Here is a 16,244-nt window from a genome sequence, read left to right as displayed (position 1 = left end):
GCAAGTGTCCTGGGGTGGGCACCACGGGGCACTGCAGGAGCTGGTCCTGGGGGTGGCTATCCCCAGGGCCACAACAACGCTCCAGGAGGGAGGCCACTCATCCCTCCTACAACAATTCACAAAGCCCCGGGGGTGATGGTCCCCAGGACTTGGGGGTGCCATTGAGCCACCCCCTCTCACGTATTTTGCCGGGGGCCTCTTTGGCTCCCCATTAAATTTAATAATTTTGCCCCCAGGATTTGACCCCCCGGGGGCTAAATATTAAAGAAGGTCAGTTTTTTTTTTTTTTTTTACAGCAGGATCCACGCACGCTGCGCGCACTTTGCCGTTTAAACAAAATATTAATGATTTGGGCACTGGGAGTCCTTGTGGGACCCCCTAATCGGGTCTAGAGGGTCAGGGCATTAATACCCTGCCCCCTTTATATGTTTTGCACACTTATTCCACTAATTTCTTCAGCCTCGCATCTACCGAGGCACAAAATGGCTGCCAACACTTCCTGGTTCCGAATGTTGACAGCCAATTAGCATTTAGCGTGCAATCGGGACGTTGCGCTTAGGGTGCGCTCAGGATGCGCAGATCCACCGCTGCCATCAAAGTATATACATTTAAATGTCATTTTCTCAGGAACTACTGAACGGATTTACACCATTTAAGCAAAAGGCACGAGTCTCTTTGCCAAATTTGGTGTAATTCTGTTTAGTAGTTCGGGTTGTAGCCGCGATGAACAGTTCCTATGGAAAGATGCATGGGGAAAACATGTTTTGGAGCGCCCTTTTTTCTCGGCCCCCGCTTCACGAATCACCCCGAGATGTTCAGGAAAGGAGGGGACTGGAGCTGGCCATTAGTTATGAAAATGTTGCGAAGATTCGTCAACCAGTGCCAAAGTTATTCCAAATAGAATGTTGCAGATTTCCTATGGAAAATAGGTCCTAACTATAACTACCCACTGGCGACCGCCAGTAGGTAATGTACATATATATATATATATACATATATATAAAATCCCCCTGCTTTGCTGTTTCCTCTGCCTCTTGTGACAGCAGCCCCAGCATGCTGGCAACCCCCTTGAAATCACTCCTTTCTTTTTATCCTTGAGAAAAGACAGCCAGGACACAAATTTAAAAAGGCGTTTTATTAAAGCAACACAAAATTCTCCTGAAGCAAAGCTTCTTGGTCACGGGTCAGTTTACAATTCACCAATGACAGATATAGGTACGTCTGATCTACCAACACCATAGAGATAGGACTTTGCCGGGCAAACAGTATTTCATCACTTTGGCGGCCATATTTTAACGTGGGAGCATACATTAATCAAACATGTTTGCTTTATTGATGCTATTCTATTTCTGATACAGTTATTAATACCATAACTTGTAAATATCTGTATTGTTGACAAAAATGCATATTAAATATTGTCCATCGTGTATTGCCCCAGTGGGCATATGAGCTCACAACCATAAACAATGGTTGTCCAATACTGCCCTAGTTGGCTACATACAGACAAATATTGATGATCCATCACCTTCTTACTGCAGGCGAAAGTTCCAGCTCCGCTATTCAGTAGCTCCTACAGATTTAAGATCTCTTGCATACTTCATGCCCTTTGTATCCAACAAAAAAGTAAAATAATATTAAATCTTCATACTCTCTTAAAATCAAAAAAATTTACACATGTTTTTCTTAGAGACACAGGTCAATGTTATTTCAACTTCCAACTTTACAATTTTAAAGTATCACAATTTAATTCACCCTAGATGCACTGATAATTCTTCATCCCTCTTCAATCCTTTGGGAAACATGGTATTGTATTTGATAATCAGTTTGGATTCTAATCTACGCAAATGTTGTAACCTATACCCTCCTCTTTCTGATATTGGGATTCTGTCCAGAAAGAAAAATGTCGCCCAGCTTGTATCTTTATTGCAGATGTTTCAGCACACATCTTTTGGCCTTTTATATGGTACTGCCAATGTAGTAAATGGAGCATGGGCATTTTAGTCAGTAGACACAGTAATCTGAATTACACAATAAATGTTTGTATATTCTGTAAGCAGGTATCTCTTTAGGTAGTTTTCCTTCAGTTTGGTTCGTACTGAATTTGCAAGCTTTGAATGTAGAGAAAGTAAAGAACCCTTTAATATTGTCCTGCCTTTGCCTTTCTAGCACTGTACTGCTACACAGTACATCTTTGAGTGACATACACCTTTTAAAGGTGACCTAGGCATGGTCGCCTAGTGATTTAACTAGTGGTTTATCTGCCTGTAGCATATTCCAGAATTTTTTCAGGCTCTTTTTTATCTCACATGCTCCTGTACTAAACTCTGTTATAAACCTTATGTGTTGTTCCTCATTTTTTTTATCCCTTCTCTTCAACACTTCTTCTCGCTGTGTATTTCTGAATTTATTACATACCTGTCACTTTACATAAATCCTTCCTTCATTTCTGACATTTCTTGTTAAAAATCTTCTTCTGTGCTGCAATTACGTCTCTCTCTCTAAGTAATTCCCCATACAGAATACTTTCAATAAGGTTTTTAAACAAGAAATGTTAGAATTGAAGGAAAGATTTACCCCTCAGTCGGCATGTGTTGCCAAACTCACAATTCTTTTAATGTTTCAACCCTTCAGTGAGCCTTTCAAGGTTAAATGCCAGAAATATTTATTGTTAACCTGCTGTTCTGCATAGATTAGCTCCTCTCAGTCCAGAGCGGACACACACCTTTATTCTCATGGTGGTGCTGTCTTGAATGGCAGGACCGCTGTTAGTATCATTCCATGTGTGTCCACGACACAAGACGCACTCCCCTGCAGGTTAGCAGGTGGAACGTCGGCACGGTAGGCTAGCAATAAATATGTGTATAGTTATGGAAGTTCCCATTAAAGAGGAATACTGAAAAAAGGGGATCTTTGTATTGAAGGGAAAACAATTCTCAGAAACCAGATATAAATTATCTAAAGTAGATGTTTTTGTTATGATGGAGAAAAGATTAATTCCACCTAGTGTGTTGAGAGAGAAATTGATAAACTTTCAGAACCGGGTCTTTTGGAAATCTCGAAACCGAAATTGCGACTAAAAGGCAGATATTGGTAAACAGACATGAATTTCGAAACAGAAACATGAGTTAGAGAACATATTGAATACTTGAACAGTGACAAAGTACATAAACAGAGTAAACAGTAAACATAAGGGAGAGAATTAAATTCAAAGCCCTGTGCTTGGTGCACAAAACCCTGAACAACCAAGGCCCTCCAATTCTCCGAAACTTCATCACCCCTTATAGAGCCACAAGATCCCTTCGCTCTAATGCAGAAAACCTTATTAATGCCCCAAGGTTTAGGAAAGCACGGTCAGGAGGAAGACGGTTCTCGGTCCATGCGGCCCGTCTTTGGAACTCCCTCCCGCGAGATCTTCGTCTGGAACCCCAATACCTCCGTTTTAGGAAACGATTAAAGACACATCTTTTCCCCTAGCCTTTATGCCCTTCCCGTAAACTCAGTCCTCAGTCATGTCTCTAAGGTTCCTCAGCGCTGGGATACTTCCGGGTGACTACGCGCTTTATAAAAATAAATAATAATAATAATAATAACAGCGAATGATTATGAGAAGATTTCCTAGTCGTCCATGAGGAGACTTGGCTCTAGTTATTATGGAGCCACTATGCAGAAAGAGTGGTCAATATTATAATATTTTTTCAATCAATATGTGTTCCAAGTGGCCAGCAATATATTTATCAAGCAGTGTGGAAATTAAAACTGCAATCAAGCTTTTACATGAGATATTCGGTACAGAATAAAACCAAGAAACTATATGGACTGACAATAGACTATCATTAGTTTGCAGGGAAATGGAGGAGTTTCTGGATTCTAGGGGTATTAGAAATATATCATCCAAAGTAAATGGTATGATTGAAAGACTAAACAGAGTGTTAAAAGAGACCATACAACTTTCCAACTTTGTCTCATGAGAAAGATTGAAAAGTAAACTATAACAAAATAATCAATAAATATACACTTTTCTCATTTCATCAGTCGGTTAGGAGACAGAAAAAATAGAAAGTGTAGATGGGGAGATGCATATTAATGACATTAAAGGAAGCCTTTCATTGAAATAAAATAATTATTCAATCGAACACTGTCTCTCAATGGGCAGGATACATTTTTGGTTAGGTCTGTGATAGAGTGAGCAAAGGGCAATGTAAGCAACCATGTGTACAGTGCTGATTGTGAATAAACTAATATAAGTAACCTTATATATAATGCAAAGTGGTGTTATTGTAATATAGGTCAGCCTGTTGTTCAGTAACCCTATATATGGTACTAAGGTAGATAGCCAGGTATACTGTGTAGATTGTGTTAATGGATTATAAATAACCTTTGTATTATTCATCCTGGTTTTAAGGTTATTCACTGGGATGGAAGCGAATTCACCTCAAAGAATAAGAAGTCAACTTGTCGTATGAAAATCATTTTTAATTATTTAAACCTGGTATTAGCCTACTGCTAGCTATTACTTGAGCAGACAGGCCTAACTGGCGGATATGAAATATATTTTGCAGTACCAAAACAGTTAAAAAGACAAATCAGCATGTGAGAAGTTAGCCTTGCATATGATGTCCACTAGTTATAGTGGGCCCCTTGTACCAGTCTAATCAACCCTTATTGATTGTGGTTGTAAAGTCAACCTTAAAGTCAACCTTATAGAAAGCTATCCTAGTGGTAGCGCGGATCAACAGTCTTCAGGCTAAGACTTCGTAGGTGATGTTAAGCAAGTTGTTTTCCCAATTATAATCCCTTGAGTACCAAATGGAAGTACACCACACTAGGTATATATCAAATATATATGTAGTTATTCTAAACACAACCCCTCTGCACTCTTTATGAGGTCAGAGGTACAAGTACAATACAGGTTACTCATTTAGCTGAGGGCTATATTTGATAAGGTCCTCTCAAAGGTGAATAGCTATTGGATGAGGTCTCACTGAGGCCTTTGGGTTTGACAGGAAAAGCTCACAGTGGGAAAAATCCAAAGTTATCAGATGCCGCAGGTACCACATTGGCCGCATACTTTTCACACCTTTGCCTGGTCAAAAATTCTACCTTAAATTTTTATGGAGCTCTGAATCTTCCAATGCGGCAAGCCTCAAGATATACCTGGCGAGGTCCGGTGGAAATCAAATACCTTTGCCACAAGATCCCACTGACGCTTCTGACGTCCACACATTTCTCAAATCTCAGAGGTTCTGTTGCAGCCTCTTGGCCACTACGACGGCATCCAGGACCTCAGGGACAGCACTTATAGTTTATAGCTCAATCTAGTAGGGGCCACTAGCAGTGTTCAGTTATTACTACTCAACTTATCACTTCATGGCTTTTGCAGCTTTTTCTCTGCCAATAGCCACACCGAAGTTCAGCCAACTGACTGGGTGAGCCGCTTTTGAGTGAGAAGTTGTATCTCAATCCTCTGTGTCCCACTTGTAAAGGGCTTGGATGTGAGAAGGTGCTGAATATGAGTACCTGTTAAAGACAAATGGTGCTTTTCATACTGGACATGGTAGGAGCATTTAAATAGGTAGTGTTCTAGATATGAAGGTTAGGATCGGTAGGAATCCCAAATTTGAGGGGTATGCCGGGTCATGGTGCCAAATGTGATCTGATTACAGAAATGAGGGGTGCCAAAAGTGAGTGTGGTGTTGAGTGTTGTAGCTGAAAGAGAATTCCAGATGTGATGTAGGCTCCAGATGTGAAGTGAAAAGTTAAATGTCCTTCATTTTCTTTTATTCCCTTTTAGTGTTCATCTTCATCTCGTTCTGCTAAAGTAGACACTGTAACTATTGAAATGGCTCCAATTGGGATTTCAGGTATAAACCATTGCTTTCATATTGTGTTAAACTGCACTGCTGTGGATATTCGGTATGTTGTTTACATAAGAAGCCCACCCAAAACACCATACTCTGAAATTATTTACTATCCGCTATTATACAGAAAATATGTACTTGAATAGTTGTTTCTTGTTATGTGTAAGTGGTTGTGGGACACAAGTGTGTAGGGTGCATGTGGTCCATACTGATGGGGAAATTGACAACTACTGTTGTGTAAAAGTCAGGACACAGAGGAGGATGGCCACTTTTGTGTATGTCTTGATGACTCACAGACCTCTGCCACCAGCATCATTCTCAGTTGAAGTGCAAAACTCTTCCCCTATTGGATAGAATACAATCAGAAACCAAGGAGGATCATGAGAAATTGCTGAGTCATCATGTTTTTGGACCGCAGAGGCCTGGAAAATGTGAGTAAATGCCTCTCCATCCTCTTTGCCACGCCTTCCCATTTGAGGATGGAGGGCAGCCTTTAATGATCGTACGCTCGAAAGGAGAGCTTGCACAGCACACTGACTCCAGGGATACAGCACTGAGCCCCCATGCCTCTGGTACCCTAGCCATCCACTCTGCAACTACAGATCTGTCCACATGGTGGAATATATGCTGTTACAATGCAAACATTTACAACGGATGCCTTTCCAACACCGTTTTGGACTCGCAATGTCCATTACAACGCATGATTTTACAACACATTTTTAGAAACTACATTTACAACGCATTCCATTACAACGCATACCATTACAAGACATACCATTACAACTCATATTAATTTTTAGGGCAATAGTAGGGTAAGTGTTGGATAGTGTAGGGGTACAAATGACTATTCCCACTCCTGTGAGTGCAACCATAGGGTAAGTGTTGGATAGTGTAAGGGTACGAATTACTATTCCCCATTACTTACCTTATAATGCGTTGTAATGGCATGTGTTGTAGTGACATGCGTTGTATTGACATGCATTGTCCTGACATGAGCTGTAATGGCTGCATTGTAATGGCATGCGATGTAAAGGATGTTGTGTTGTAATGACTGCGTTGTAAAGGTATTGCGTTGTAATGACTGCGTTGTAAAGGATGTTTCCCACATGGTGCAGCCTTAGGAGATAAAGACATACAGAGTAGACCATGTAATATAACCTGGGGTTATTCTGGCAGGCCATTGTTTCTCAGCACAAGGCTACAAGTGAAGATCAGGATAAACCAGCGAGCAGCATACCATCCCCACAACCATACAACAATAAGATGGCCTCAGTCAAGAACTCACTATAGCTTTTTCACCAGGTTTACAGGGACCCTTGGGGTCAAAACAACAAACCCACAGTCACATCTTCAGGATTATAAGTCTCAGTAGAGATTATTCTCAAAGATATATCTGTGGTAGGAGCGTGATTGGTGTGCTGTGTTAACAAATTAGCGGATTTCAGAACTGAAGTAAATTCAGTACAATCAGAAATTAGTATTTTCCCTCAATAAGGTGGATGGACTTGAAAAGAAATTAACTATGATGAAGAGTCAACTGGAAGGGGCTGACTCCTGGGGACCCTGGTGTTTAGTATCTTAAGCAGAAAGTGATTAAAGTTGAGGACTGGATATGACACAACATAAATGTTTTTTGGTCAAACATTTACCACATCTTACAGGATTGACTTACTTTCCACTTTTAGAACTTCCCAGGGCACACAGGGTCCAGGCCCAGATACTACCTAATAAAAACACACAGGGACCCAGGCTGATTATAGCATGTTTTCTCCAATATGAAACAAACATGGCAGACAGATATTATCAGCGGTGCGCAAATATGTACCATATGATTAGTAAGGCAATACATTTCAAATTGCTGCTGTCTTAGTAGAAACCAGTGCTAAACAAAATACCTTCCGCAGTATGGCCTTTTAGAACTAGCCATAATATGGATAGCCTTGGTGGTACATCTAGAGATTTTGAGTGCCCTTAGGAATGGTCAAAACGCTTAGACATAATTGATGAAGCAAGCATGAATGCCACACCACCGTCAATGCAAATAAATAGATCATCTGATAGGAACAAATTGGTCTCCCAATGACCATGGGGGAAACCATACAAACCTTTTCAGAACTCAACGGAAAGTTACAAGGATATAATGACTATGGAAGGGATTACACTAGGTAAGTTCTGAGACAATTCTAGATCCTCAATTAAATCTGCCATGTCACTAGATAAAGAATCTATGCTATAACACCCCAAAGGTTGTTACTGTGGACAGATGAGTATCCTTTGATCGAACCTTTGATTAGACAGCTTACCTGCCCTCCCAGTGACTTTTTATCAACATATCAACTCCTGATAGACTGAGTCCTAAGCTCAGATCTGTTGCTTTTCTGCTCACCGCCCCATTCCCTCCCACTATTCCAGGTATATACTTACCATATGCTTGTCGACCACATCCCTCCTCATCAGGATTGTCACCTATTCTCACTCTACATGGACCATGGATATATGATCTACTAATGTGAGATGTTACTGGAAGGATCAACCAGGTAGCGCACATGCTGGACAGTAGGAACAGTAAAGTACCCATCCAAGACCAACCTTCTCACCCTTCTGGAACCTTCTGAGGGAGCCCTTGCTTGCCTGTAGAAACTGGAGAGACAGGGAAGTAACACCGGCACCAGCAGCCCTTGCTACCCCACACCAACAGAAGGGAGAGGCAAGTTGAGGTGCAACCTGAGTGAGACACAAGGGTACCTGCCTGGGTGACTGGGACATCCTACTGAGTGGTCATTCTAAGCTTCAATGGGAATGGCCTATATGGAGAAGGGCTACATACACTTGGGTGGGACCTGGACTGCAAGGTAGCATCCAGGACTGGTGACATTCAACTCCATCCAATCTGGTCAGACCACTACGGGGACTCAAGCTTCCAGGCTGCTTGGTCTCCGCTCTACTGGGTGGCCTCCACAAAAGGCACACCCTTAAGTCAAACAATTATGGTCGGAAGCTTTTTGCTGAAACAGCAGCCAAAGCTAGAGAAATAGTCCATCCCTAAATAGACCAATGGCCCGATTCACAAAGGTAAACTAAGGTGAAAGTCTAACTTTACGACTTTCGGTATTCACAAAAGACATTTGCATGTCATGAAGTTAGATGTTTGTCTCAGTTAAACTTACGTTTTGATCTTAAGTTTAACTAAGACCAGGACTTTTGGTCTCAGATAAACTTAAGACCAAAGTTTAAGTTTAACGGAGACAAAAGTCTACCTTTATGATTTATAAATGGATTTTCACTCAACGAAACAGGGGAGCCCTGCGTGGGCCTACAGAACCTTGTCCTGCACTCCAAGTGGCACAGTGGGCCAGAAAATGGACAGAGCCTAAGGCCAAGAGCTTTTACCCTCCCACCAGCTGCAGCTCTGACTGGTGGCCTGTTGAGAAGTTCCTCACCTGGAAATGTGGGTGAAATGTCCTCGGGCCTGTAGGGCTCAATCTAGAGAATGGCGCACAGGGCTTTCCCCTCTGGGCCAGCGAGATCTCTGACCTTCGCCTCCCTGAGACTCCAGGATCCCATACTGGGCACTTTAAGACATGGTGGGATGGAGAATAGAGCCGAGGGCTGGGAACTTCCACCCGTGGTCCTGCAGAAGCTCTGAATTACCCAAGTGCCAATGTGAGGCTAATTTGAAGCCCTGACAGAGCCTCTTACTCTGAGCAGGTAGCGGAAGCCTTTCTGGGCCTGTGGGACCCTCTCTTTGCATGGGGGGTCCTTGATGTCCCACTAGCTGAACAAGTGAGAAACTACTCAACTCCTCACAAAGCAACATGGGGTGCCCTTGATGTACCACTAGCTGGCCAAGTAAGAAACGACTCCCTCCTCTCGATGGAACATGGGGTGCCCTTAATGTACCACTTGCTGGCCAAGCAAGAAACTGCTCCCTTCTCCAGATGAAGCATGGGGCGCACTTGATGTCCCTTAGCTGGCCAAGTGAGAAACTACTCCCTCCTCTCGATGAAGCATGGGGTTCCCTTGATGTCCCTTAGCTGGCCTAGTGAGAAACTACTCCCTCCTCCCGATGAAGCATGGGGCACCCTTAATGTCCCACTAGATGCACAAGTGAGAAACTACTCCCTCCTCCTAATAAAGCATGGGGTGCCCTTGATGTGCCACCTGCTTGGCCAAATGAGAAACTCCTCCCTCCTCTGGATGCCCTTGATGTCCCACTGAGAATTTCAATGATTTGAACCTCAAAACAATACAGAAAAACAGAAAATTAGGTGTACATCACACAAATACAAATTATGAAATATTTTATATAATTCACAAAAAATTTAAATATATTTTTATTATCTCAATGTGTGAATGAAGTGTACTTTAATTTCTTAAACATGGATCAATATGGCGTTCTCTAACATATCATTTTTTCATCACCATCACCCCTGCCGACATTGAAGGAAAATGGCTTACAAAAATCATGAGCAGTCTACACTGCTGTCACGACTATCACAGTGACAGTACTAGAGTATTGCTGATGAGTCTCTCTATCACACTACCGGGTCCGTATCATGACAGCACTATGGGTGAGGGATCAGTAGTGCATTTCACCCCTGCTTGTGAGTCTCTCTATAGCTCTACCGGAACGGCATCATGAGAGCACTGTGGGTGTGGCATCAGTGGTGTAATGTAGCACTGCTTGTGAGTCTCTCTATAGCAACTCTACTGCACTACCAGACTGGCTTCATAACAGCACTGTGGATGCGGCATCAGTAGTGCAATATAGCACTGCTGGTGAGTCACCCTATATAGCACTACTGGACCAGCATCATAATAGCATTGTGGGGTGCGGCATCAGTAGTGCTTTGTAGCACTGCCGTTGAAACTCTATATAGCAATAATGGTTAGGTCAGAAAATACCCACTTTCTAAAAGTGCTATTTTCAAACACAGAATGTTAAAACCAACTTCACTAAAAGATGTATTTTATCATTCTGATTTCAGGCATACTAAACTCGAATTTCTACCATTTTCTCTGGGTCAGTTAGGATCATAGGATTTAATGATCAAACTGCTCAGTCTGGCCTATGGAGAACAGGTAGACTTGCAATAGTGAAAGATGAAGTAGGCTGTAATTCACTACCAGGACATGCCACCCACAACAATGCATGTCATACATTTTACCTACAATGCACCCTGCCCATGGGGCACCTTGGATCTACCTTAGGGGTTACTCATATGTAGAAAAGGGAAGGTTTAGGGACTTGCAAGAGTGTGCACTTGCCAAGTCGACATGGCAGCCGGAGGCTGCGCAAAGGCTCTGCGGTGGCAGGCAAGGGTTACAATTTACGGGCTGTGTATGAGGGTGGCACAATCCAGTGCTGTAGCCCACCAACAGCATTTGATCTATAGGCCCTGGCACTTTACTAGGGTCTGACATATAGATCAAATAAGCCAAACATGGAAATATCAATCCATTAACACATTTTATACAGGAGCACTTGCACTTTCCCACTGGTCAGCAGTGGTAATAGTGCGCAGAGTCATTATACCAGCAAAAACAGAGTTAAAACTGGGAGGTCAGACAGCAAAAGGTCAGGGGAAAGACGCCAAAAGATGCCAAGTCTAACAGTGCGGCATCAGTAGTGTATTGTAGCACTTCCGGTTTGTCTCTCTATAGCATCATTACAGCCGCTGTGGGTGCGGCATCAGTAGTGCTTTGTATCACTGCTGGTGTTTCTCTCTATAGCACTACCAGAACGGCATCATGACAGCACTGTGAGTACGGCATCAGTAGTGCATTGTAGCACTGCTGGTGAGTATCTCTATAGCCTCATGACAACGCTGTGGATGCAGCATCAGTAGTGCATTGTAGCACTGCCGGTGAGTCTCTCTATAGCATCATGACAGCGCTGTGGATGCGGCATCAGTAGTGCTTTGTATCACTGTTGTTGGGTCACTCTATAGCATCGGGACAGCACTGTGGATGCGGCATCAGTAGTGCTTTGTATCACTGTTGTTGGGTCTTTCTATAGCATTGTGACAGCACTGTGGGTGCGGCATCAGTAGTGCATTGCTCCCCTGCTGGTGATTCTCTCTAGAGCATTAGCGGGACAGCATCATGACAGCACTGTGGGTGCAGGATCAGTAGTGCATTGTAGCACCGCTGGTGAGTCTCTCTATAGCAATAACGGGACAGCATCATAACAGCCACTGTGGGTGTGGCATCAGTAGTGCTTTGTAGCACTGCTGGTGAGTCTCTCTATAGCATCATGACAACTTTGTGGGTGCGGCATCTGTAGTACATTGTAGCACTGCCGGTGAGTCTCTCTATAGCATCAAGACAACGTTGTGGGTGCAGCATCAGTAGTGCATTATCAGTAGTGCTTTGTTCCACTGCTGGTGAGTCTCTCTATAGCATCTTGACAGTGCTGTGGTGCGGCATCAGTAGTGCATTGTTCCACTGCTGGTTAGTCTCTCTATAGCATTAAGACAACGTTGTGGATGCAGCATCATGAGTGCATTGTTCCACTGCTGGTGAATATCTCTATAGGATCATGACAGCACTGTGGGTGCGGCATCAGTAGTGCAGCGAAGCATTGCTTCTGATTCTCTCTATAGCATCATGACAGCACTGTGGGTGCGGCATCAGTAGTGCATTGCTCCCCTGCTGGTGATTCTCTCTAGAGATCTAACTAGACAGCATCATGACAGCACTGTGAGTGCGGCATCAGTAGTGCATTGTAGCACTGCTGGTGAGTCTCTCAATAGCACTAACGTGACAGCATCATAACAGCCACTGTGGGTTCGGCATCAGCAGTGCTTTGTAGCAATGCTGGTGAGTCTCTCTATAGCATCATGACAATGTTGTGATTGCGGCATCAGTAGTGCTTTGTTCCACTGCTGGTGAGTCTCTCTATAGCATCATAACAGTGCTGTGGGTGCGGCATCACTAGTGCTTTGTAGCACTGCTGGTGAGTCTTTCTATAGCACTACCAGGACAGCATCATGACAGCACTGTGTATGCAGTATCAGTAGTGCATTGTTCCACGTCTGGTGAGTCTCTCTATAGCACTTTTGGACCGGCATCATAACAGCACTGTGGGTACGGAATCAGTAGTGCTTTGTAGCACTGCTGGTGAGTCTCTCTATAGCATTAACGGGACAGCATCATAAAACAATGTGGGTGTGAAATCATTTGTGCTTTGTAGCACTGCTGGTGAGTCTCTCTATACCACTACAGGGACGGGATCATTACAGCACTGTGGGTGCTGCATCAACAGTGCATTGTAGCACTGTTGGTAAGTCTCTCGTTAGCACTATCGGATCGGCATCATAACAGGTGCGGAATCAGTAGTGCAATGTTGCACTGGTAAAGTGATTCTCTCTATACCACTACTGGGATGGCATCATAACAGCACTTGACAGTGCTGTGGGTCTGGCATCACTAGTGATTTGTAGCACTGCTTGTGAGTCTTTCTATAACACTACCGGGACAGCATCATGACAGCGCTGTAGTGCAGCATCAGTAGTGCATTGTTCCACTGCTCCACTGCTGGTGAGTCTCTCCGTAGCATCATGACAACACTGTGTGTGCGGGATCACTAGTGCAATGTAGCACTGATGGTGAGTCTCTCTATAGCACTATCGGACCTGCATCATAACAGCACTGTGGGTGCAGCATCAGTAGTGCATTGTAGCACTGCTGGTGATTGTCTCCATAGCACTATGAAGCCAGCATCATGACAGCACTGTGAGTGCGGCATCAGTATTGCATTGTTACTAGAGTATAATTTTAGCACTTCTGGAGGAAGGCCAGTGTAACGTTACAGGCCCAGTCTCCCAAAGAGCTAGTCTTACAGGATGAAGTTAGCGCTGTGTCTACAGTCTGACTATAATATTGTTAGTTCCCTATGACTACAGCAAGTTAAAGTGCAGTTCAAATCTACATTTTGACCAGAAGTGAAGAAAGGAAATATTAACCTTCTTCTTATTTTTGTTCATTTTCAGTGTCCCTGGATGTAAACTCTGGATCACACACAGGTAACCAACACATTGTAGTTAGTTCCCTTTCTTACTTATCACTCTCCTGGGGTTAAGGTTCATCCATCTAATCTCTGAAAGGATGAGGTTGGTCGTGTCTTTCACCTGATTCAGATGACATAAGCTCAGTAACAATGTATTAGATTTTGCTTTACCATAAAAATAAAAATCATATTTTAGGGTGTGGGTTTTGGTCTTTGAAGGAAAGATTTCTTTTTGCCAAGGCCCTGAGCTCTTTGCCACCATCTAAAACCTGGACACAAGGGAGTTTGCCTGGTTTGAACACAGTCCTGATATAGACATGAGGGCATCGCCAGGTTGGGATCACAGATCTGTTTATCAGTGACAAAGCTCTCTCCTCAGCAAAGTGGACATCTCTACTATAATGCATGCCATGGAATTAGCTGGGTTAAGGATAGTTGTTACTCTCAAGCCTCTCCTACAAGGAAAGCTGGGCACTGTAAAACTTAAAGAACAAACCCTACTAAGGTGGGATAGGCAAAGGGTTGGGGCTGCAGAGATCACAGGGAAGGCTGATGAGATGAAGCTGGTGTGTTCTAAGAAACTTGTATTTTCTTGTGTACCAAGACATCACATGAGCCTTTTTCCTTTTTTGCTTCCAGATGTCTCCATATTGGCTGTGGTAGGGAGCTCCCTGCTGGCACTGCTGAGTCTCAGGTTGATGTGAGGAGGACTGACCACACCCAAAGCCAGATATGGACCTGCTACTGACACCCACAATTATCATATACAAACTGTTTGATTCCAGTGTGTGTCTTCTGCCTGGGATAATGTGTATGGGAATCTGCTTTCTAATAATTTTTTTCCATAAGGTTTAGAATTATGAACATGTATGGGGCCTGAGTTATGGTTTGACAGACAGAGTAAATGCAGGCATCTCTCTCCCTTGGCCTTGTTTATGTCTCCGGCGGATTTAGACTTGCCTTCCCTCCCAAACACTGACATATATCCCTTTGATTGTCTTGTTTCTCATTCCTATGTCCTTGCCTCTCTCCTGTACATTGCCTGACACAGCGTTCCGTCTATCGATCTGTTCCATCTCTCTGGGTCTTGATTCTTCCTTTGCATTATCAGTCCTTGTTCTGTAGCTTTCATATTTGATCCTTGTCCTTTCTCAATGATGTTCCTTCAGTTTACACTCAAGCATGGCTTCCAACACTGATTTTGGATAGATCCCTGTGCCGAGGAGTGGTCTGTATGTTCCTGATGGGAGCACTGGCAGTTCATCTGCATACCCTCTTCTGTCCCCTATATACTCCCTCATTGATTCTTCTCCCGACTAAATCTCAATGCTGCCTCATTGTTCCTCCATCCACAGCAGCTTCACCTGTCTACTGATTCTCCAACCTATCCCACTCCTTGCTGTAATCTCACTGATGTTCCACTCATGAGTGCCTCTGATTTAGCTCAGTTTGCTGCTCCTCCCCATGACAACAATTCACACCACAGTTTTTATTCATCATTTGCTGCAACTCATTTCGCTGAAGCAAATGTTGCCCCAATGATTCCCCATCATTTGCTGCATTGTTTCCTGTGTCCACATATCTCCCCACCCATTGCTACTTCCCTCATCCTTCCCAAATTACTGTTCTTCCCTGTGCTGCATCTCCCTATTCACCCCTTGTTCATGTCCTTTTGCTTCCTATCTGGTTGTTGCCAGATTGATGTTCCACCCTTTGTTCATGTCCTTATGGTTCTTATATGGATGTCGCCCCATTAGGCCTCCACTCTGTTGCATTTCCTTATGTTTCCTATATGGTTGTTACCCCTTTGATTATCCACCCTTTGTTCATGTCCTTATGCTTCCTTTATGGTTGTTGCTTCATTCATTCTCCACCCTTTGTTCATGTCCTTATGCTTCCTTTATGGTTGTTGCTCCATTCATTCTCCACCCTTTGTTCTTGTCCTTATGCTTCCCGTATGGTTGTTGCCCCACTGATTCTCCACCCGTTGTATCATGTCTTTATGCTTCCTATATGGTTGTTTCCCCACTATTTCTCTGCCCTTTGTTACATTTCCCTTCACTTCCTATACAATAGTTCGACACTGGGCTGCTTTCCCTTGTGCCATCAACCCTTGATTACCTACACTCCCTGATTGGCTGTTTATTCTGCTGCTTATTTCTGTGACACACCTTCTGCCCACTGATGCTTCTACCCATGACCTATGATGATGCTCTCCCCCCTGGAGGTTGTGTTGTGCCGTGCCAGGCTGCTCCTCTACCCTTCGGCTTCTTTTCCTTTAGTGGTTGACTCCTTGCTCACCATTACTTCTCCCTTGTTCAGCAGCTTCCAATCATGCTATCCTACTTCTCTTAGTTAGGTTACCTGCCTTTGGA

General features: G+C 43.4%; 1 protein-coding gene across 1 annotated transcript in view; it reads left to right on the top strand.

Annotated features, from left to right (window-relative positions):
- Positions 1-15,408, top strand: part of LOC147725092 (uromodulin-like) — a 124,283-nt gene extending 108,875 nt beyond the window's left edge. Inside the window, exons 6-8 of the mRNA XM_086966539.1 lie at positions 5,792-5,861; positions 13,853-13,885; positions 14,509-15,408. Coding sequence (XP_086822665.1) covers positions 5,792-5,861; positions 13,853-13,885; positions 14,509-14,573 — 168 coding nt within the window. The 3' untranslated portion in view covers positions 14,574-15,408. The remainder of the gene's footprint in view (positions 1-5,791; positions 5,862-13,852; positions 13,886-14,508) is intronic.
- Positions 15,409-16,244: the final 836 nt, after the last annotated feature.

This window comes from Lissotriton vulgaris, chromosome 4_1 (genome assembly GCF_964263255.1).
Source record: "Lissotriton vulgaris chromosome 4_1, aLisVul1.2, whole genome shotgun sequence".
Taxonomy (NCBI): Eukaryota; Metazoa; Chordata; class Amphibia; order Caudata; family Salamandridae; genus Lissotriton; species Lissotriton vulgaris.
The sequence above is the reverse complement of the archived record's forward strand: the minus strand, read 5'-3'. Positions and strand labels throughout refer to the sequence as shown.